Source organism: Eleutherodactylus coqui, chromosome 1, assembly GCF_035609145.1.
Source record: "Eleutherodactylus coqui strain aEleCoq1 chromosome 1, aEleCoq1.hap1, whole genome shotgun sequence".
Lineage (NCBI taxonomy): Eukaryota > Metazoa > Chordata > Amphibia > Anura > Eleutherodactylidae > Eleutherodactylus > Eleutherodactylus coqui.
In genome coordinates, this window is record NC_089837.1 from 513,474,735 (window position 1) to 513,498,242 (window position 23,508).

The 23,508-nt window shown below is 47.9% G+C and overlaps 1 protein-coding gene across 3 annotated transcripts in view; it reads left to right on the top strand.

Moving 5' to 3' along the window:
• Positions 1–23,508, top strand: part of LOC136588448 (leucine-rich colipase-like protein 1) — an 83,996-nt gene that overhangs the window by 13,410 nt on the left and 47,078 nt on the right. For all 3 annotated transcript variants that reach the window (XM_066587663.1, XM_066587680.1, XM_066587672.1), the window contains one exon: positions 10,308–10,430. In XM_066587663.1, the coding sequence (XP_066443760.1) occupies positions 10,308–10,430 (123 nt within the window). The remainder of the gene's footprint in view (positions 1–10,307; positions 10,431–23,508) is intronic.

The following is a 23,508-nucleotide window of genomic DNA, read 5'->3' on the forward strand; positions in this document are numbered from 1 at the left end:
GGAGGAGGAGCATGAGGAGGATGAGGAGGAGGGGGAAGAGACAGCTTGGCCCACTGCTCAGGGTACACATGCTGCTTGCCTGTCATCCTTTCAGCGTGTATGGCCTGAGGAGGAGGGGGAGGAGGAGGAGGAGGAGGAGGATCTTGAAAGTGATCTTCCTAGTGGGGACAGCCATGTGTTGCGTACAGGTACCCTGGCACACATGGCTGACTTCATGTTAGGATGCCTTTCTCGTGACCCTCGCGTTACACGCATTCTGACCACTACGGATTACTGGGTGTACACACTGCTTGACCCACGGTATAAGGAGAACCTTTCCACTCTCATACCCGAAGAGCAAAGAGGTTCGAGAGTGATGCTATACCACAGGACCCTGGTGGACAAACTGATGGTAAAATTCCCATCCGACAGCGCTAGTGGTCGAAGGCGCACTTCCGAGTGCCAGGTAGCAGGGGAGGTGCGGAGATCAGGCAGCATGTACAGCACAGGTAGGGGAGCACTCTCTAAGGCCCTGGACAGCTTTATGGCTCCCCAGCACGACTGTATCACCACTCCCCAGTCAAGGCTGAGTCGGCGGGAGCACTGTATAAGGATGGTGAGGGAGTACGTAGCCGATCGCACGACCGTCCTCCGTGACGCCTCTGCCCCCTACAACTACTGGGTGTCGAAGCTGGACACGTGGCCTGAACTCGCGCTGTATGCCCTGGAGGTGCTTGCTTGTCCTGCGGCTAGCGTCTTGTCAGAGAGGGTGTTTAGTGCGGCTGGGGGAATCATCACGGATAAGCGTACTCGCCTGTCAACTGACAGTGCCGACAGGCTTACACTCATCAAGATGAACAAAGCCTGGATTTCCCCAGACTTCTCTTCTCCACCAGCGGACAGCAGCGATACCTAAACAATACGTAGGCTGCACCCGCGGATGGAAGCATCGTTCTCTATCACCATCAAAAACAGGGACATTTTTGCTTCATCAATCTGTGTATAATATTCCTCCTCCTGCTCCTCCTCCTGAAAGCTCCCGTAATGACGCTGAATGGGCAATTTTTCTTAGGCCCACAAGGCTCAGTCATATAATTTTTGTAAACAATTTTTATACGTTTCAATGCTCTTTAAAGCGTTGAAACTTTCACCTCAACCACTTTTTATTTTAACTGGGCTGCCTCCAGGCCTAGTTACCAATTAAGCCACATTAACCAAAGCGATTAATGGATTTCACCTGCCCTCTTGGTTGGGCATGGGCAATTTTTCTCAGGTACATTAGTACTGTTGGTACACCTATTTTTGGGGGCCTTCGCCTACAGTGTAATCAAATGAATTTTTAGCCCACCTGCATTACAGCTGACGTTACATCAGCTGTGTTGGGCACTGCAATGGGATATATTTATGTACCGCCGGTGGGTTCCAGGGAGCCACCCATGCCGTGGGTCCACAGGGAGTTGTAACTGAATGTGTCCACTTCTAAAGAACCCCAGTCTGACTGGGGCATGCAGTGTGGGCCGAAGCCCACCTGCATTAAGCACGACATTACCTCAGCTGTGTTGGGCACTGCAATGGGATATATTTATGTACCGCCGGTGGCTTCCTGGCACCCAGCCATGCTGTCGGTCCAAAGGGAGTTGTAACTGCATGTGTCTATTTCTAAAGAACCCCAGTCTGACTGGGGCATGCAGTGTGGGCCGAAGCCCACCTGCATTTAATCGGACGTTACCTCAGCTGTGATGGGCACTGCAATGGGATACGTTTATGTACAGCCGGTGTGTTCCAGGGAGCCACACATGCTGTGGGTGCACACGGAATTCCCATTGCGGAGTTGTACCTGGCTGTGACTATTTATAAAAAACCGCGGTCTGACTGGGGCATGCAGACACCTTGACAGAATGAATAGTGTGTGGCACATAGGTTCCCCATTGCTATGCCCACGTGTGCAGCTCCTGATGGCAGTGGCACAGGATTGTATTTCTCATTGCTTCTGTACAGCATTGTGGGCTATCGCCCCGCCCCTTTTAAAGAGGGTCGCTGCCTAGCCGTGCCAACCCTTTGCAGTGTGTGCCTGCGGTTCCTCCTCATGGCAGATGCACTTATAAATAGACATGAGGGTGGCGTGGCATGAGGGCAGCTGAAGGCTGGGCAGAGACAGTTTGGTGTGTGCTGTGGACACTGGGTCATTGGGGGGGGGGGGTTGGGCAGCATGTAACCCAGGAGAAGTGGCAGCGGAGTGTCATGCAGGCAGTGATTGTGCTTTGTTGGAGGTAGTGTGGTGCGTAGCTAGGGTATGCATTGCTAATGAGGGCTTTTCAGAAGTAAAAGTTGTTGGGAGGGGTGTGAGTGAGGGATGCCTCTGATTGGTCAGGCTGTGACCAATCAGAGGCATCTCATTCAGCAGGCGGGGATTTTAAATCCCCGGCTGCTGAATACTACTCACAGCTGTTTAGAGCAGTTCAGGAGAACTGCAGCCTGCCGCGCTGAACTCCATCTGCCGGGACCAGGTAAGTATATATTTTTTTTATTTTTACACATTTCTGGATGAATTGCAGGGAAGGGCTTATATATTTAACCCCTTCCCGACAATTCATTCCGCGATCGCCGGCAGCCCATTGCTTTCAATGGAGTCGGCTGTATTGCCGACTCCATTGAATTCAATGGGCTAACATCGTTCTGCCAGGACCAGGTAAGTATATATATATTTTTTATTTTTACACATTTCTGGATGAATTGTTGGGAAGGGCTTATATATTTAAGCCCTTCCCGACAATTCATCCCGCGTACGCTCGCCGGCAACCCATTGCTTTCAATAGAGCCCGCTGTATTGCCGGCTCCATTGAATTCAATGGGCTAACATCGTTCTTCTCTGCCACAGCTGTTACAGCTGTGGCAGAGGAGAACGATCTTTACGCTGACAGTGGGGGGGGGGTCTCACTCTTGCCGCTATTGTGGCTTAATAGTGGGACCTGGGAACTTGAGATGCAGCCCAAAATGTAGCTCCTCGCCTGCCCTATTCGTTTCTGTGTCGTTTCCATCACTTTCTTGTGTTTTGCAGATTTTCACAAATGAAAACCTTAGCGGAGCATCGGCGATATACAAAAATGCTCGAGTCACCCATTGACTTCAATGGGGTTCGTTACTCGAAACGAACTCTCGAGCATCATTGAAAGTTCGACTCGAGTAACGAGCACCCGAGCATTTTGGTGCTCGCTCATCTCTATTCGTGACACTAAAACAGGTTATTATGACTGTAATTATCATTTTATAGCTCACAGTAAATACTGATAAGGAGACTATATCAGTATCTGTACTACAGACATGTTTGACTTATAATTAGAGATGAGCGAGCACGCTCGTTTAAGGCTGCATGTCGAGCGAGTAGCAGTCTTATCGTGTTACTGTGTACTCACCCGAACAGCATACGGGTGTGTGTGTGTGTGGGGGGGGGGGGGGGGGGTCAGCGGGGGAAGAGAAAGATCTCTCTCTCCCCCTGCTCCCTCACGCTCCCCCTCACCGTCCCCACGCATGCTGCTTCGGCGAGTACACAGTTACTTGATAAGACTGCTACTCGCTTGAGCAGCAGCCTTAAACGAGCATGCTTGGTCATCTCTACTTATAATCTTTATTAGAGATGAGCGAGCACCAAAATATTTGGTTGCTCGTTACTCAAGCCAAGCTTTTTGTAATGCTCGAGAGCTCGTTTTGAGTAATGAACCCTATTGAAGTCAATGGGAGACTCGAGCATTTTTCAAGGTGACCCATGCTCTGCATAGAGGAGGGTGTGTGATTCACCTGAAAACATCAGAAAGTGATGGAAACACCACAGAAATGGATAGGGAACAGCAGGGGCAGCATGCATGGGTGCATCTAAGGCTCCCAGGTTGCACTATTAAGCCAAATTGTGGGCAAGAGCCTGGTAGTCACCCCCCTAACAATTTAGTTGGGCCAGACCATAATCAGCAAGGTACATGAGCTGGCACATCTTAGCTAAGCACCAGAATAGGTGGAACGAAGGCCAATCACCGCCTGCAGGTGACACCACTGCCTCTTCTCCTGTGTTACATGCTGGCATAGCTGTCCAAACCCCCAGAACGCAGGCACGAATCTGCATCCACAGTGTACTGAAATTTTTCCCAGCACAGCGTCCAGCTGTCCCCATCCCAGACGGAGTAAGGCGCACCCCTTCACCTACTCAGGAGTTCACAGCGTACTGAAATTTTTCCCAGCGCAGCACCCAGCTGTGCCCATCCCAGACGGGGTAAGGCGCACCCCTTCACCTACTCACTAGTCCACAGCGTACTGAAATTTTTCCTAGCGCAGCATCTAGCTGTCATTATGCCACACGATCGCTTGATAGCCACACCACCCTCATGTCTATTTATATATAAAGACGAAAGCCCTCACTGACTCACTGACTGACTCACTGACTCGCCAAAAGTTCTCCAACTTCCCAATATCGTAGAAACATGAAATTTGACGCAAGCATAGATTATCTCTATTATGTGATAAATAGGAAAAGCTAATGGGTCCCAACTCCATTATTCAATTCTATGCGCAAAAGAATTAGCATCCAAATTTTACGTACGGAATGTAATTCTTTCACTTTTCCGGTGTCATAGAAACGCGAAATTTTGCACGAGCATTGATTATGTCATAAATAGGAGAAGTTCATAGGTCCCAACTCGATTATTCAATTCTAGCGCAAAAGAATTGGCGTCAAAATTTTACGTACGGAATGTAATTGTTTCACTTTCCGGTGCCATAGAAACGTGAAATTTGGCACGAGCATTGATTATGTCATAAATAGGAAAAGCTAATGGGTCCCAACTCGATTATTCAATTCTAGGGCAAAAGAATTGGTGTCAAAATTTTACGTGCGGAATGTAATTTTTTCACTTTCCGGTGTCATAGAAATGGGAAATTTGGCACGAGCATTGATTATGTCATAAATAGGAAAAGCTAATGGGTCCCAACTCGATTATTCAATTCTATGCGCAAAAGAATTAGTGTCCAAATTTTACGCGCAGAATGTAATTTTCTCACTTTCCGGTGTCATAGAAACGTGAAATTTGGCACCAGCATTGAATATGTCATAAATAGCAAAAGCTAATGGGTCCCAACTCGATTATTCAATTCTAAGCGCAAAAGAATTAGTGTCCAAATTTTACGTATGTAATCTAATTCTCTCACTTCCTGATGTCATTTTATATAAAGGAAACATCGCATGGTTACCTCCCCGTGGTATTTCCTGGGTAACGCAGAGAACTATGCAAAATGGTGAACATATTTTTTTTTCTCAGTATCTCTAAAGTAACCACGACTTCATAAGCTTTTCTGTGTGAACACCAGATAAACACCAGTACCAAATTAACTCGGGTGAAGCTGGGTATATCAGCTAGTCTATTTATAAATGCGTATTGGATAAGGAGGAACAGGAGATGCACATTGCAGATGGTTGGCAGGGTCTGGCAGCGACCCTCTTTGAAATTGTGAGCGATAGCCTACTATGCTGATGAGAATTGCTAATAAATTAACATAGGATCATAATTTCAATCCCCTGCCACCTCCGTCACAAAATTTCATGAGCCACAAATGTGGGCATAAGGGGACTCAGATGCCAGTACTTCTACACATCTCCACAACTCAACAACCCATTCTAAAACATAAGGGTTTTTTTTACCCAGAGTGCAGGTGAACCCCTGAAAGATTTGTTTACCAAGAGTATAGGTGAACCCTTGAAAGATTTGTTTATTAAGAGTGTAGTTGAACCCCTGAAAGATTTGTTTACCAAGAGTATAGGCGAACCCCTGAAACATTTGTTTACCAAGAGTATAGGTGTACCCCTGAAAGATTTGTTTACCCAGAGTGCAGTTGCACCCCTGAAATATTTTTTTAACATAGAGCTCGTACTTGCTTAATGGGATTTAGGTGTCAGTCCACCGACAGGCAAGCTACCTGCCCCCACCCCTGACTCTCCCCAATGAGCTTTTTAACCAGCACCCCAGGGAAAGAGAGCAAGTACTATGAAGAAATTAGAGTGGCCAAACCAGGACAATTCATTCTGTCTCGGTGTCAGATAGCTGGACACTGCACTGGGATACATTTATGGACTCTGTGAGCATATAAAGCTGGAACCAGCACGTTTGCTGAACTCTAGGGGTGAACCAACCTTTTGAAAATTAGAGGTGAGAACCTGGAGGTGGCCCTCAGAAAAAATTGTTTTGACAGAGCCTGGAGGCAACCCTCCAAAAAAAATAGTTTTTACTGGGCCTTTTGGGCCTCTGAAGAATTGGCTGTTCAGCGTGCTGACATGCTGGTTTAGGAGGAGGAGGAAGATCAGAGAAGGATAGACCAAGCTACTTCTACCCTTTTTGGGGGTGATAGAGGGTGCATGGTTCTCCAATTCCAGCTTAAAGATACTTTATGTTAAGCTGCTTTCCACCGGTGGAGAAGAGAAGTCTGGGGAAATCCAGGCTTTATTCATCTTAATAAGTGTAAGCCTGTCGGAGCTGTGACTTGACAGGTGGGTACGCTTATCCATGATAATCGTTCCAACAGCACTAAACACCCTCTCTGATAACATGCTAGTGGCAGGGCAGTTCAGCACCTCCAAGGCATACAGCGCAAGTTCATGCCACGTGTCCAGCTTTGACACCCAGTAATTGTTTGAAGCAGAGGGATCACAGAGGTGGTTGTTACGGTCGGCTATGTACTCCCTCACCATTTTTTTATACTGTTCCCTCCTACTCAGCCTAGAGTGGTGAGTGGTGGCACAGTCTGGTTGTGGTGCCATAAAACTGGCAAAGGCCTTGGAGAGTGTTCCCCTGCCTGCGCTGGACATGCTTCCTGTTCCCCTCGTATCCCCTGCTAGTTGGCCCACTGAACTATGGCCTCTACCGCTAGCATTGTCAGATGGGAAGTTTAGTATCAGCTTTTCCACCAGGGCCTTGTGGTATTGCATCACTCTCGTTCCCCTTTCCTCTTTGGAAATGAGAGTGGAAAGGTTCTACTTATACCGTGGGTTGAGAAGGGTGAACACCCAGTAATCCATATTACCAAGAATGCATCTAACGCGAGGGTCAGGGGAAAGGCAGTTTAACATGAAGTCAGCCATGTGTGCCAGAGTGCCAGTACGCAACACATCGCTGTCCTCACTAAGAGGATGACTCTTCGTCTCCTCCTCCTCTAAAGCCCATACACGCTGAACAGATGTGAAGGAAGTAGCATGGGTACCCTCTGCAGTGTGGGCAGCAGTCTCTTCCCCCTCCTCCTCATCCTCCTCCAATACATGCAGAGAAACAGACCTGAGGGTGGTCTGGCTATCAAGAGACATATTGTCATCCCCCATCCCCTGTTCTATCCACAAAGCATCGGCCTTAATGCTCAGCAGGCAAATCAGCGGGATGGTTACGCTGATAATGGCAGCATTGCCGCTTACCATTTGTGTTGACTTCTCAAAGTTTCCTAACACATGACAGATGTCAGACATCCATGCCCATTTCCCTGTGAAGAAGTGCAGAGGCTGACTACCACTCCGATGGGCATGTTGCAGCTGGTATTCAACAAAGGCTCTACGCTGCTCATAAACCCTGTCCAACACGTGCAAGTTGAATTCCAGCGTATGGGCATGTCGCACAACAGCCGTTGAACTGGCAGCTGAAAGCAGTCTTGCAGTGTCCTGAGAGTGGCAGCATTTGTGGTGGACTTTCTGAAATGTGAGCGGAGCCAGGGTCAGACTCAGTCCCAGTCTCCACCAGGTTAACCCAATGTGCCACCAGGGAGATGTAGTGTCCCTGCCCGCCAGCACTTGTCCACGTGTCGGTGGTTGAGTGGACGTTCCCAGTAACCGTGTTCATGAGGGCACTGTTGATATTCCGTGACACGTGCTGGTGTAGGACGGGAACTGCACAACAGGAAAAATAATAGCGACCGGGGACCGAGTAGTGAGGGACGGCCACCGCCATGACGTTACGGAAAGCTTCAGTTTCTACCAGCCTATATGGCAGCATCTTCAGGCTCAGCAGTTTGGAGACATGAACGTTTAGCAATTGTCCATGCGGGTGGCTGGCTGCATATTTGCATTTGCGCTCTAATGTTTGTGTTATGGACAGCTGAATGCTGTACTGGGACACATTGGTGGAGACAGTGGAGGACCGTGGAGGTGAGAGTGTGGGTGCAGGGCGGGAAGGGGGATAGCATCTCAGTGCGAGCATGTGACACAGGGGAAGAGGCAGTAGTGTGACCCGCAGGTGGTGAATGGCCTTCGTACCACCTTGTCGGGTGCTTAGCTATCATATGCCTGCGCATGCTTGTGGTGGTCAGGCTTGTAGTGGGGGCTCCCCTGCTGATCTTGGTTCGGCACAGGTTGCACACCACTGTTCGTCCGTCGTCCGCGCGCTCATTAAAAAACCTCCAGACCTTCGAACACCTAGCTCTCTGCACAGGAGCTTGCCGCGAGGAGGTGCTGTCGGGGGCAGTTAGTGAATTACTTGCTCTGGCTCTGCTTCTCCCTCTGGCCACCTCACTGCCTCTTCCGACCTGTTCTGGTGGTGCACCTGCCTCCTCCTCTGAAGCGCTGTCTTCAGTAAGCTTACCAACCCAGGTCGGTTCAGTCACCTCATCATACTCCAGCTCTTCCTCTGAATCCTAAGTCTGCTTCTCCCTCAGACTTACTGCCCTAACAACAACCTCACTGACAAACAACTGTGCCTCATCATCATCATCATCATCATCATCATCATCAACAACAAATACCTCTTGAGACACTACTTGGAAGTCCCCACCCTCATCACCCTGAGACTGTGAAAGGTCCAAATTTTGGCCATCGGTCATGAAAAACTCCTCAGGTGGCTCATGAACCTTTGTTTGTCACTCAGGGAAGGGACCTGAGAACAGTTCCTGTGAGTATTCCTGTACTGAATTTCTCCTTTTCCTGGAGTGAGCAGGCTGGGAGGGAGGAGGAGCAGCTTGAGGATTCACAGGTCCAGTCCCTTGACTGGCGTGAGTGGACTGCATGGAAGACTGGATGGTGGATTAATTACTGGACGTGTTATCCGCTATCTATGTGATCCCCTGATAACACTTTTGTGGTTTTAATAATGGTGTACCATGCAGACCTTCAAACTGTGAGATGAAGCTAAGGAGCATGGATACGCAGCGTTCTTCTCCTCCCTCAGCAGCAGGCACTGTTTCACCCCGCCCAGAACCTCAACCTCTGCCCACATCCTCATTCGGACGCCTACGTCCTTGTCCTCATCCTTGACCCTTACCCCTAGTATTGATTATGTTGTATAACGCACTGCGTCAAAATGCTACGCAAACTGTGAGATATTTTGCATATGCTTTAAGCCAAAAATAGACACAGTAAACTGCGTGCAGTCTTGTTATATAGTACGGATTTACAGGACACACACAAAGGGTATTTTACGTATGCTTTAAGCTAAAAATAGACAGTGTAAAATGTCTACAGTGTTGTTATATAGTGCGGATCGACAGGACACACACTGGGGACTATTATGCAAATGCTTTCAGCCAAAAACAAATTAAAGAATTAAAAATGAGAGGAGTTTTGTTAGTTCCTATAAAGTCTGTGTACACCAGTAGTAGTATACTGTATAGAACTGGTAACAGTATGCAGTATACAGCCGTGAATGCTTTGTGTGCACTACTGGTCCCAGGCAGCCAAACTGATGATGCACAAAAGTGCATTTGTAGTCCTAAAAAGGACTGTTGGGTTCTTTGAAGATGGATCCTTGCATAAACGCTCCTTCTAACCTACACTAACGCTCTACCTCATTCACAGCAACTCTGTCCCTCAGCTAATCCAGCCTCCATGTGAGGCGAGCATCAGGTGACCTGGGTTTTTATGATCCTTGGTCACCTGATCCGGCCAGCCAATCACTGCTATAGACATGCATAGGGTTGGCACGTCATAGCAGGATGTGCCAATGCCTTCCCTGCATGTTTATTGGCTGAAAAAGCTGCTAAACAATTTGTACATAAAAAATGTCTGCCTGAGATTTTTTGGGATAACTTGCTCAAAAAAAAAATAAAGATTATTATTATTTTTTAAATTCTGATTGGGAACCCAGAAGCGAGATAATCAGGAAGTCTGCATGTCCCTGACTGCCTGCCATACATCTGCCACAAGGGCCACAAATAGTTATCTTGACATCTTTCCAGAGGCTTTGGTGACATATGGCAGATTTGCCAACCCTGTCGTGTATCTGGGAGTCCTCCCCTTTGTCTGGGAGGCTCATGGACATTATGGAAGAGTTGACAAGCATGTAATAATCTAACGTCTATTTTGTCTGTTTTACATTTAGAACAATGGAAATCCATGTTTTCACAGTCACCAATGTAACAGCAGGTGCTGCATTCCTGGGACCTCTGTGTACAATGCATTTTGTGTACCAAAATATGACAAAACTCGGAAATGTCTCGGCCCGGTGAGTACCTATAACCACCTGTTGTCTTGGTTTCTCATCTGCACACAGTATAAGGTGTTGTTTACACAGGTTTTAAACTGTCACATCCATGTTAGATTTTTCTGTCACCTTTTAGCTTCATCAATCTGTGTATAATATTCATCCTCCTCTTCCTGCTCCTCCTCCTGAAACCTCACGTAATCACGCCGAACGGGCAATTTTTCTTAGGCCCACAAGGCTCAGTCATATAATTTTTGTAAACAATTTTTATATGTTTCAATGCTCATTAAAGCGTTGAAACTTGCACCTGAACCAGTTTTTATTTTAACTGGGCTGCCTACAGGCCTGCTTACAAATTAAAGGGGTTGTCCCGCGGCAGCAAGTGGGTCTATACACTTCTGTAATGGCCATAATAATGCACTTTGTAATGTACATTGTGCATTAATTATGAGCCAAACAGAAGTTATCAAAAGTTGTATACTTACCTGCTCCGTTGCTGGCGTCCTCGTTCCCATGGAGCCGACTAATTTTCGCCCTCCGATGGCCAAATTAGCCGCGCTTCCGCAGTCCGGGTCTTCTGCAGTCTTCTATGGGGCCGCTCGTGTAGAATGCCGGCTCCGTGTAGCTCCGCCCCGTCACGTGCCGATTCCAGCCAATTAGGAGGCTGGAATCGGCAATGGACCGCACAGAAGCCCTGCGGTCCACGGAGACAGAGGATCCCGGCGGCCATCTTCAGCAGGTAAGTATGAAGACGCCGGACCGCCGGGATTCAGGTAAGCGCTGTGCGGGTTGTTTTTTTAACCCCTGCATCGGGGTTGTCTCGCGCCGAACGGGGGGGGGGGGGGGGGGGTTAAAAAAAAACAAAAACGTTTCGGCGCGGGACAACCCCTTTAAGCCACATTAACCAAAGCGATTAATGGGTTTCACCTGCCCTCTTGGTTGGGCATGGTCAGTTTTTCTGACGTACATTAGTACTGTTGGTACACCAATTTTTTGGGGCCCTCGCCTACAGTGTAATCCAATTACTTTTTGGCCCACCTGCATTAAAGCTGACGTTACATCAGCTGTGCTGGGCACTGCAATGGGATATATTTATGTACCGCTGGTGGCTTCCTGGCACCCACCCATGCTGTAGGTCCACATGGACTTTCCATTAGGGAGATGTACGTGCCTGTGTATACTTATAAAAAACTCGAGCCTGACTGGGGCATGCAGTGTGGGCCAAAGCCCACCTGTATTTTATCTGACGTTAGCTCAGCTGTGATGGGCAATGCAATGGGATATATTTATGTATCACCGTTGGGTTCCAGGGAGCCACCCAAGCTGTCGGTCCACACGGAGTTGTAACTGCATGTGTCCACTTCTAAAGAACCCCAGTCTGACTGGGGCATGCAGTGTGGGCTGAAGCCCACCTGCATTAAACATGACATTACCTCAGCTGTGATTGGCACTGCAATGGGATATATTTATGTACCGCCGGAGGCTTCCTGGCACCCTCCTATGCTGTCGGTCCACAGGGACTTCACAATAGGGAGTTGTACCTGCCTGTGTCTATGAATTAAAAACCCAGGTCAGGTTGGGGCATGCAGTGTGGCCCGAAGCCCACCTGCATTTAATCTGACGTTAGCTCTGCTGTCCAGGGCACTGCAATGGGATATATTTATGTACCACCAGTGGCTTCCTGGCACCCACCCATGCTGTCGGTCCACATGGACTTCCCATTAGGGAGATGTACGTGCCTGTGTATACTTATAAAAAACTCGAGCCTGACTGGGGCATGCAGTTTGGGCCAAAGCCCACCTGTATTTAATCCGACGTTAGCCCTGCTGTCCAGGGCACTGCAATGGGATATATTTTTGTACCGCCAGTGGGTTCCAGGGAGCCACCCATGCTATCGGTCCACACGGACTTTACATTAGGGAGTTGTACCTGCCTGTGTCTATGTATTAAAAACCCTTGTCTGACTGGGGCATGCAGTGTGGGCCGAAGGCCACCTGCATTAAACATGACATTACCTCAGCTGTGATGGGCAATGCAATGGGATATATTTATGTACCGCCGGTGGGTTCCAGGGAGCCACCCAAGCTGTCGGTCCACACGGAGTTGTAACTGCATGTGTCCACTTCTAAAGAACCCCAGTCTGACTGGGGCATGCAGTGTGGGCCGAAGCCCACCTGCATTAAACATGACATTACCTCAGCTGTGCTGGGCACTGCAGTGGGATATATTTATGTACCGCCGGTGGCTTCCTGGCACCCACCCATGCTGTCGGTCCACAGGGACTTCACAATAGGGAGTTGTACCTGCCTGTGTCCATGAATTAAAAACCCCGGTCAGGTTGGGGCATGCAGTTTGGCCCGCAGCCCACCTGCATTTAATCTGACGTTAGCTCTGCTGTCCAGGGCACTGCAATGGGATACATTTATGTCCAGCCGGTGGGTTCCAGGGAGCCACCCATGCTGTGGGTGCACACGGAATTCCCATTGCGGAGTTGTACCTGCCTGTGACTATTTATAAAAAACTGCGGTCTGACTGGGGCATGCAGACACCTTGACAGAATGAATAGTGTGTGGCACATAGGTTCCCCATAGCTATGCCCACGTGTGCAGCTCCTGATGGAGGTGGCACAGGATTGGATTTCTCATTGCTTCTGTACAGCATTGTGGGCTATCGCCCCGCCCCTTTTAAAGAGGGTCGCTGCCTAGCCGTGCCAACCCTCTGCAGTGTGTGCCTTCGGTTGCTCCTCATGGCAGACACACTTATACATGAGGGTGGTGTGGCATGAGGGTTGCGCAGGGACAGTTTGGTGTGCGCTGTGGACACTGGGTCGCGCGCGCGCGCGGGGGGGGGGGGGGGTTGGGCAGCATGTAACCCAGGAGAAGTGGCAGCGGAGTGTCATGCAGGCAGTGATTGTGCTTTGTTGGAGGTAGTGTGGTGCTTAGCTAAGGTATGCATTGCTAATGAGGGCTTTTCAGAAGTAAAAATTGTTGGGAGTGGGGGGCCACTCTTGCCGCTATTGTGGCTTAATGTTGGGACCTGGTAACTTGGTATGCAGCTCAACTTGTAGCCCCTCGCCCGCCCTATCCGTTGCTGTGTCGTTCCCATCACTTTCTTGAATTGCCCAGATTTTCACAAATGGAAACCTTAGCGAGCATCGGCGATATACAAAAATGGTCGGGTCGCCCATTGACTTCAATAGGGTTCGTTATTCGAAACGAACCCTCGAGCATCGCGATAATTTCGTCCCGAGTAACGAGCACCCGAGCATTTTGGTGCTCGCTAGAGATGAGATTCCGAACAATCTTCTGTAACAGCATGAGAGACCCCCTCTGGTTCGAGGTCTATCTATCCTTTACGCCTCTCCCAAAGAAAAACATGACCTTCCTGTATAAGAGCTTGCTACTCAACCAAGCCCCAGAAAAACCCTTGTTCATCAGAGAATGGGAAATCGAGCTAAAAATTTCCCTAAACAAGAAGGAGACCCAGAAAGTCCTTAGCAACTCGCATGTACAAAATCATCACTAGATGGTATAAAACGCCCGACTACCAATTTAAGCAAAACTTTCCCCAAATAATTACTGCTGGAGATACGAAGCCGACAGAGGCTCTCTACTGCACATCTGGTGGCAATGCCCTGCTATAAAACCCTTCTGGGAGAAAATTACCGATCAGATAAACAAAATATGCAAATCATCATAGACCTTTACCCCAGAAGAGGTCCTCTTGTGGAAACCTACTCCACAATTCACACCAGCCAAGAAGCACCTGCCGACTATACTCCTAACAGCAGCCAAATTGATCATTCCCCTCCATTGGAGAGAAAAATCAACCCCCAACTTAGACCTCTGGAGGGACAAAGTTTCGCAGATTTATAGATTGGAGGAACTGGTAGCCTGGGAGACTGCAAGCAGAGAGAGTTTCCTAGTAGTATGGAAGCCCTGGATCCACTATTCCGCAACACCCCAATAGACCTGACCTCCCACTCAAAAACTTGACCCCTACCAGAGCTCATTTAGGCACACCGAAGCATCTCTTAACATGAAAACACGACATCTCGCAGTTTCTTTTTTTTTTCTTGTATCCTATGTTACCCCCTTTCCTAGTTATACTCAATAACTCTTTCACTTACGCCATACCTACAAACTGTTAGCTATCTTTGCTACGCATTTATTAGCACTCATACCCATTATACAGCCTTCCTCACACAGAACTAATCTACTTCGTGACCTTATAATCCTACTATAACTGAAGATCTGCGTAGCCTACTATGATCAGTTTCTTTTGCATAATCACCTATGTTTGTATTAAAACTTGTAATGTGGATTTTTTTCACCGAGAAATAAATAAAAGAGATTGTTTAAAAAAGATATGTTTTTCCCAGCATTATTCTGTCCTCCCTTGTGATTCTAGACAGTCGTAATGTCTCGTTAACACAGTCAGTTCTTCTTCCAAACTTCATGGCGTGTGGGAGTTTCTTTTGATAACAATTGTACCAGGCACCTAGAATTGGTTTTCTTGGGAGAAAAAACAAATCATTAGACACTATACCGTACATCCAGCTCTAAAGTTATTTCTGCTTGAATTGTTTTACTACGCACAAGCTTATTTACATATTATAATGCTCCATTTTGTATCTAGCAGCCATTTTGAGATAGATTCTTCCATATTAAGAGCCTGTACCTTCTCAACCTCGCTCTCCATCTCCGAGTCCTGAGGAGCTTGTTCTGCTGTGCATTGCATTGATTGTGGTCTTGGCATAGAGCCTGGCGACTGCATGCTTTTTTTTTTTTTTAGAAATTTCTGCATAACTGTTAGGGTCATTTGTCTCCTCGGGGTGTCAGGGGGGTCACTGCTGGCGTTCTCTATTCCCCTTCACTATCTCTGACCCTTATTAAATGTAAGCAGATGGAGTAAGCGCTAGGTTCTTGAAATAGATCCTCGTGAGTGAAAATGCTAGTTCTGCCTTAGGCGACAAGTCGCCATCCTCCACATAGTCCTCCTTCAGTCCGCCATGTTTAGGATTAGTTCACTGCCCAAGGGCAGTAAAAATTAGAAAAATTGTGGTGGAATTAGCACCTCTACAGGAGGGTCCTGCAAAATTGTTATATCTTAGAACTTGACAAGAACGTTATGAAAAAATTAGAGCTGTGCTCTCAGAATGTCTTTTGTTTAATTGTGCAGTATGAGCTGGATGAACTGAAGGGTTAATAATCCTCTCAAAAGTTGATATAGTTTAAAACTTGACAGGAAAGTTCTGAAAAAATTAAAGCTGTTTAATTATGCAGTATAAGCTGAGTGAACTCAAGGGTTAATATTCCTCTCTGAGGTGCTTACTAGAGATGAGCGAGCATGCTCGTCCAAGCTTGAAGCTTGTTCGAGCATTAGCCTACTCGAGATACTCGTTACTCGAGACGAGTACTATGGGGTTTTCGATAAAAATATCCCCACGTTTTCAATGGAGCCACGGCTGCAGTCTGGCACCCCTGTATTCTTTTTCAGGGAAGGGCTTTACATATAAGCCCCTCCCTGAAAAAGAAAGATTTTAGTGTAAAAAAAAAGTTAAAAAAAACGTACCTCTCCAACGCCACCATGTCCCGCTGGCATGCAGAACACATTTGCTGCATGCGGCAGATGTTTCCTGCATCCCTGCAAGGGAAAAGAGTTCCCTGCTGCACCTCCACATCTGTGACAGATGCACCAGAGGAATTCTAAATCCCTCCGGGGAATAAAGGATTCCCTACCGCAGCTGTCACATATAACAGCGGCGGTGGAGGATCCTGTTGCCGGCACCCCTGAAATGTTTTTCAGGGAAGGCCTATAAATATAAGCCCTTTCCTGAAAAACAAAGAAAAGTGTTTAAAAAAATACATACGCACCTCCCTTCTGCTGTCGGGCTCAGCCGAGTCTTCTCCTGGCTGTCCCCGGCTCTGTATATCTCAGCTATCAGCAGCCGGGGATTGGCTGAGTGCTTCAGATTGGCTGATAGCTGAGCTCTACAGAGTCGGGGACAGCGGCAGAAGTCGCCGCTGAGCCCTGGCAGCCATTTAAAATAGTGTAACAAATAAATACTCACCTCCCTTCGGCTGCCGGGGTCAGCCGCGACTTCGAACTACAGAGCCGGGGACAGCGGCAGAAGTCGCGGCTGAGCCCCGGCAGCCAAAGGGAGGTGAGTATTTATTTTGCTATTTTTTAAAATCTATTTTACATGGCTTTTCAGGGAAGGGCTTATGAAGCAGTTCCCTGAAAAGCCATTGATGGCTTTTTTGATTTTATTTTGTTTTGTTTTTACACTAACATTTTTGTTTTTCAGGGAAGGGCTTATATGTAAAGCCCTTCCCTGAAAAACATTTCAGGTGTCCTGGCAGACTATTGATTTCAATGGAGACGCCGCTGTTATAGATTTGTACTAATATACCTAATGATAAATATCTGATTAGAAGGTTCAAGGCCTGAGGCATGTGGATGCACGGAAGAATCACACTGAAACCTGCTGTTCAGCTAAATGAAACTTCTTTATATTTAATCAAGCTACATTGGGTTTTATAGACAGTGTGCATGGTTAATACGTCATGAAGTACAAATCTGTAGTGATTGGATATTATCTTATATGGGTCTCCTCCTCCAGGAGCTGACGTCCCTATCTTGGTTGCATTCCTGGATGGAGGCGCCATATTGAGTAAAATTTTAGAAACACGGTAGGAGGGGGTGAGGAGGGGGAGTTAGGCTGCCTGTCCACGGGCGTTGCGGTATCCTGCGGCGGAAATTCGCCGTGGGATACCGCCGCCCAGGAGCAGGACCTGGCAGGAGCATCTCCGCCGTCAGCCTATCTAACAGATAGGCTGAGCGTGGAGAATTGCAGTAAATTTGCAGCTTGCTGCGAATTACCGCCTGTGGGCGAAGAATTGCAATGATTATCCGCTCATGGACAGAGGGGAAGCACTCTTCATAGCAACGCAATGGAGAGCTTTCCCTGCGTTCCCAGTGGCCGGATTATCAGCGCGAGGAATGCAATGAAAACCTGCCCATGGACAGTCAGCCTAAGTCAGCATTTTCAGATAGGAAGCTGTGTTAGTGATTGCTTACTTAGTGATTGTTAGTTAAAGTGAAAGCTGTGCTGTGATTGCTTACTGCGGGCAACAAAGACAGATTTTCTTTTAGACAGCTTTCGTAAATGTCATGTACAATAGTTGATAACGTTTAAACATAAACGGCACTATGGTGCCTTGTACTGCTGTACCTGTTATTGGTGATGGTGCTTGTCTGTTTATGCTATACTTTGTACAATACTCAAGTTATGGCCAGAGAGGTGCATGAGGAGATATTGGAGCACGTGGTGAATCACTGGGATGATTTCATAATTTTATCTCATGATAATGATGGCAATAATTATAACAGTTCTGCTGACTATTTTGCAAATAATTCACAAGCTCACACTTAGAGCTCTTTCCCACGAGAGGCTATATGGCAACAGAGCTTTTACATTTTCATGCCTGAATGGGTGTTTTTCCGTGAACACGGCCAGCGTTTTCTCATCCGTTTTAGCAAAAAAATACACCGCGCCCCAGAAAACCCTCGTTCTGCCCAAATCCTTGGAATGCCTTCCAGTGCCTATAGAGGCACCTGTAAGCTTTTCGCAGTGTGGGGCTGCTTCCCCTTGCCCTCCCTTCTCTTTCCCTGCTCCCATAGAAGTCTATAGGACCTGCCAGCATATATTGGCCAAACCATAGTTCCAGAACCAATGCTTCACATGTGTCTGTACTAATGCTCGGTGTGAAAATGCATCGTATATGTGCTCACAGGAATAAAGCCTTATGGTGGTTTGTGTGAATTAGTACAGTAGCAGCCATGCAAATATTTAGGTCAGTGTTTGTAATTAGAGATGAGCGAGCACCAAAATGCTCGGGTGCTCGTTGCTCGAGTCGAACTTTCCGTGATGCTTGAGAGTTCGTTTCGAGTAACGAACCCCATTGAAGTCAATGGGCGACTCGAGCATTTTTGCATATGACTGGTGCTCCACTAAGGTTTTCATTTGTGAAAATCTGGAAATTCCAAGAAAGTGATGGAAACGACACAGAAACAGATAGCGCAGGTGAGGGGCATCTCAGGCTCCCTGGTTCCGCTGTTAAGCCACAATAGCGGCAAGAGTGAGCCCCCCCCCCTAACAATTTTCACTTCAGACAAACCCTCATTAGCAAGGCACACCTTAGCTAAGCACCACACTACCTCCAACCAAGCACAAGCACTGCCTGTGGGATACACCGCTGCCTCTTCTCCTGGGTTACATGCTGCCCAACTCCCCCCGCACGACCCTGCGTCCGCAGCACACACAAGTATCCCTGCGCAGCCTTCAGCTGCCTTCATGCCACACGCTCACTTCATAGCCACACCACCCTCATGTCTATTTATAAGTGCATCTTCGATGAGGAGGAAACGGAGGCACACACTGCAGAGGGTTGGCAGGGCCAGGTAGCGAACCTCTTTAATAGGGGTGGGCTGATAGCCCACAATGCAGTTGAGAATCAATGAGAAATTGATGTTCGATCTTCATTCCAATAAAGTGCCAACCTCCGTCCGGAGCTGCAAACGTGGGCATGAGTTACATAGCTATGGGGAATTCATGTGCCCACACAGTATTCATTCTGTCTAGGTGTCATATAGCGAAATCGACACGGCAAGGGGAAAGCTATCTGCACTCTGCCCCCTACCTAAGTCAGTCAGTGTCTTTGTGCCAGACCGGCCAAACACCGCAATGGGAAATCTGTGTGCACCAACAGCATAGGTGGGTCCAACACAACTCAAGACATGAACAATAAAGAAATCAGAGTGGCCAAACCTGGCAGACTTACACTGCAACGACGACATAGGCCTCGGGCCACAGCTTCAGCAATTGTAGGCATAAAGCGGACTTCAATGCTAGTACACCTGTGAAGGTCTCATTAAATCACTTACATTTTCTTTCACCGCTCTAAAGACTGGATTAGCCAGGAAAAAGTTCCACAGGCCCAGCTTGGCGCCATTGCAGTTCCCCCGGGACATAGGCCTCAGCCAACAGCTTCAGCAATCGTAGACAGGAAGGGGACTTCAATGCTAGTACACCTGTGAAGGTTTTAGTAAATCCGTTACGTTTTCTTTCACCGATCCAAAGACTACATTAGCCAGGAAAAAGTTACACAGGCCCAACCTGGCGCCGTTGCAGTTCCTCCAGGACGTAGGCCTCAGCCAACAGCTTTAGCAATCGTAGGCAGGAAGCGGACTTCAATGCTAGTACACCTGTGAAGGTCTCATTAAATCACTTCCGTTTTCTTTCACCGCTCTAAAGACTGGATTAGCCAGGAAAAAGTTCCACAGGCCCAACCTGGTGCCCTTGCAGTTCCTCCAGGACATAGGCCTCGGCCAACAGCTTCAGCAATCGTAGGCAGGAAGCGGACTACGATGCTAGTACACCTGTGAAGGTCCCATTAATGCAGTTATGCTCCTCTCCTGTGGCCCAAACGAGTTTCTCAGATAACTGTGGTAACACGAGAGAAAATACATAATGCGCAATGCTGACCCCCTGACCCCAAGCAGGAGGAGGAGGTGGCCTCACAAGGCCAAGAAACCATGACCAGGCCCTGCTGTAGCCTGTGCTGAAAGGATGTGAGCGGGCCCTTGGCCAGGCTCGGTCCCAGCAAACACCTTGTGTGGCCCAAGGTGCTGCAAGTGACATAGCACTACTTATTCTATTTGGGTCTCGGTACCTCGTCGACAATGCAAGGGGTAAACCATCTGCACTCTGCACCCTACCTGAGTCTGTCAGTCTTTTGAGGACAGACAGGTAAAACATCTCTATGGGAAGTCTGTGTGCACCCACAGCATGGGTGGGCCCAAGGAACTTAAAGACAGTACACATAAAGAAATCAGAATGCCCAAACATGGCAGACTTTCACTGCAGCCAGGACATAGGCCTCTGCACAAACCCTCAGCAATCGCGGGCATAGAGCGTACTCCGATGCTAGCTGAGCTGTGAACATCTGATTAGCGCTGTATCGCTCCTCTTGTTTGTTGCAATGCAGTGCCCCGGATAGCTGTGGTAACGTGAGAGAAAATACATGTTGGCTTCGGCCCTCACTCCATGCCCTAGTCAGTCAGTGTTTTTTGGGGGGCCAGATAGGTAGAACACCGTGATGGGAAAACTTAGTGCACCCATAGTATGCACTGACCCCTGTAATATTCCTGTAGCAAAGGTAAAAGCTGACCCCAGTAACAGTTATGTTGCAGAAGTCTATGGAGACCCCACTAACATTTCAGTAGTAACAGGATAGACAGACCCCAATAACATTTCTGTAGTAACAGTATAGGCAGACGCCAGTAACATTTGTTTAGTAGCAGTATAGGCAGACCCCTGTAACATTTATGTAGCAGAAGTATAGACCGACCCCAGTACCATTTTTGTAGCAGCAGTATAGGCAGACCCCAGTACCATTTCTGTAGTAGAAGTATAGGCAGACTCAAGTAACATTTCTCTAGCAGCAGTATACGCAGACCCCTGTAACATTTCTGATTTTTAAATCCCCGACTGCTGAAAGAGCTTAAAGGGGTTGTCCCGCGCCGAAACGGGTTTTTTTTTTTTTCAATAGCCCCCCCGTTCGGCGCGAGACAAACCCGATGCAGGGGTAAAAAAAAAACTGGATAGTACTTACCCGAATCCCCGCGCTGCGGCGACTTCTTACATACCTTGCTAAGATGGCCGCCGGGATCTTCACCCACGGTGGACCGCAGGTCGTCTCCCATGGTGCACCGTGGGCTCTGTGCGTTCCATTGCCGATTCCAGCCTCCTGATTGACTGGAATCGGCACACGTGACGGGGCGGAGCTACGAGGAGCAGCTGTCCGGCACGAGTGGCCCATTCAGAAGGGAGAAGACCGGACTGCGCAAGCGCGTCTAATCGGGAGATTAGACGCTGAAATTAGACGGCACCATGGAGACGAGGACGCTAGCAACTGAGCAGGTAAGTGAATAACTTCTGTTTGGCTCATAATTAATGCACGATGTATATTACAAAGTGCATTAATATGGCCATACAGAAGTGTATACCCCCACTTGCTTTCGCGGGACAACCCCTTTAATAACAGTGCAGGGGAGCCACCAGGAGTTCGCATCTGAGCGCCGGAGAGGTGAGTAAATTTAAAAAAAAAAATTTTTACACACTTTTTGCTGATTAGCAGGGAAGGGCTTATATTTCAAGCCCCTCCCCGATAATCATCCAGTTGGGCTTGACAAAGCAGTGCTTTCAATGGGGTCAGCAGCAGTGCCGATCCCATTGAAAGCAATGGGATAGAATGCCGCGGACTTCTTCCTCAGCTGTGGCAGAGTATTCCTTTATCCCCGCAGTCCCTGTGGGGATAAAGTAAACTCCTGCCACAGCTGTCACAGCTGTGGCAGAAGTCTGCGGCATTCTCCCTATGTTTTCAATGAGGCTAGCACTGCTGCCGCTGGCCTCATTGAAAGCACTAGCGATATGCCAGTTATATACCGGCCTCTTTCTTGTGCTGCGAGGCGAGAGCTTTCTCGTGCTCTCGCAGCGCAAGAAAGAGAATATCGCTAGTGAGTGTCCACCCTAAATGTTTGCAGTCTTACCTTCTACTACTCTACATGCCTCAGTGAGGGCCTTCAGTTCCGCTTCTTGCGCTGAGACATGCGGAAGCAGAGCTCATACTTTTAGGACATCATGTTGTGAGACCACTACATATCCGGTATGGAATTGTCAATCCTCACCCTGGTACCTGGAGCCATGTACATAAAGCTCAAAATATGCATTGTCAAATGGGGTTTCAGTAACTGTTTCAAAACCTGCAGTTTCTTGTTGCATTAATGCTAGACAATCATGCTGATGTTCTACTTCAAATAAGTCAGAATCTTACTGCAAATAATTAAAAAATAGCTGATCTGCAATACCTAGATCACCTATGCCTACTCCTCCCCCCACTTGAACCGGGATACTTGATTGGAAGAAGAGTAGCTGGGTTCAAGGTAGTACAATTTTGAAAAGAGATGCTGGGAGGCATGAGAAGGGCACATTGTAGCTGGATCTGAAAGACCAGAGATAAGTGCTTGGGTTGCACTGGTGTGAGTAAGCTCTGGATGTATGAGTAGTGAGGACCACTAGGGAATAGTCCAGAACCATAACTTTGTTCCTCCCACCTAGGTCTTGGATCTTGTGGTAGGTGTCCAGGTGACCTTTTTATGTCTTTTTTGAGCTGAAAAGAGGGGTGTTTGCTTGAAAAAGTATCTTGCACAAAGCCCCCATTTGAACCAAGTCTCCCACTTGTCCCCCATTAGCATTTTCTTATCGGAAACTAAGGGAATACTGTTTGACCCTGGGGGAGGTGTATATCCTGGCTTCGGATAAACGATTACAGGGGTACATTCAATTTCCCAATGTCTGTCCTGGGGGTTAAGCACAATTTGTCAGGAACCATGGAAAGCTGAGTGTCTGCAGCGGCTGTCAGGACAAACACAAAGGAGCCGGATCCACCAAGAGAGCAGCTAATTTGCAAACATCTTCTGAACTGGCACCTGAGGTCTCAACCTGTACTGATTAGAGATGAGCGAGCACCAAAATTCTCAGGTGCTCGTTACTCGGGACGAAATTTTCGCAATGCTCGAGGGTTCTTTTCGAATAACGAACCCCATTGAAGTCAATGGGCGACCTGAGCATTTTTGTATATCGCCGATGCTCGCTAAGGTTTCCATTTGTGAAAATCTGGGCAATTCAAGAAAGTGATGGGAACGACACTGCAACGGATAGGGCAGGTGAGGGGCTACATGATGGGCTGCATCTCAAGTTCCCAGGTCCCACTATTAAGCCACAATAGCGGCAAGAGTGCCCCCCCTCCCAACAATTTTTACTTCTGAAAAGCCCTCATTAGCAATGCATACCTTAGCAAAGCACCACACTACCTCCAACAAAGCACAATCACTGCCTGCATGACACTCCGCTGCCACTTCTCCTGGGTTACATGCTGCCCAACCCCCCCCCCACGCCAGACCCAGTGTCCACAGCGCACACCAAAGTGTCCCTGCGCAGCCTTCAGCTGCCCTCATGCCACATCACCCTCAT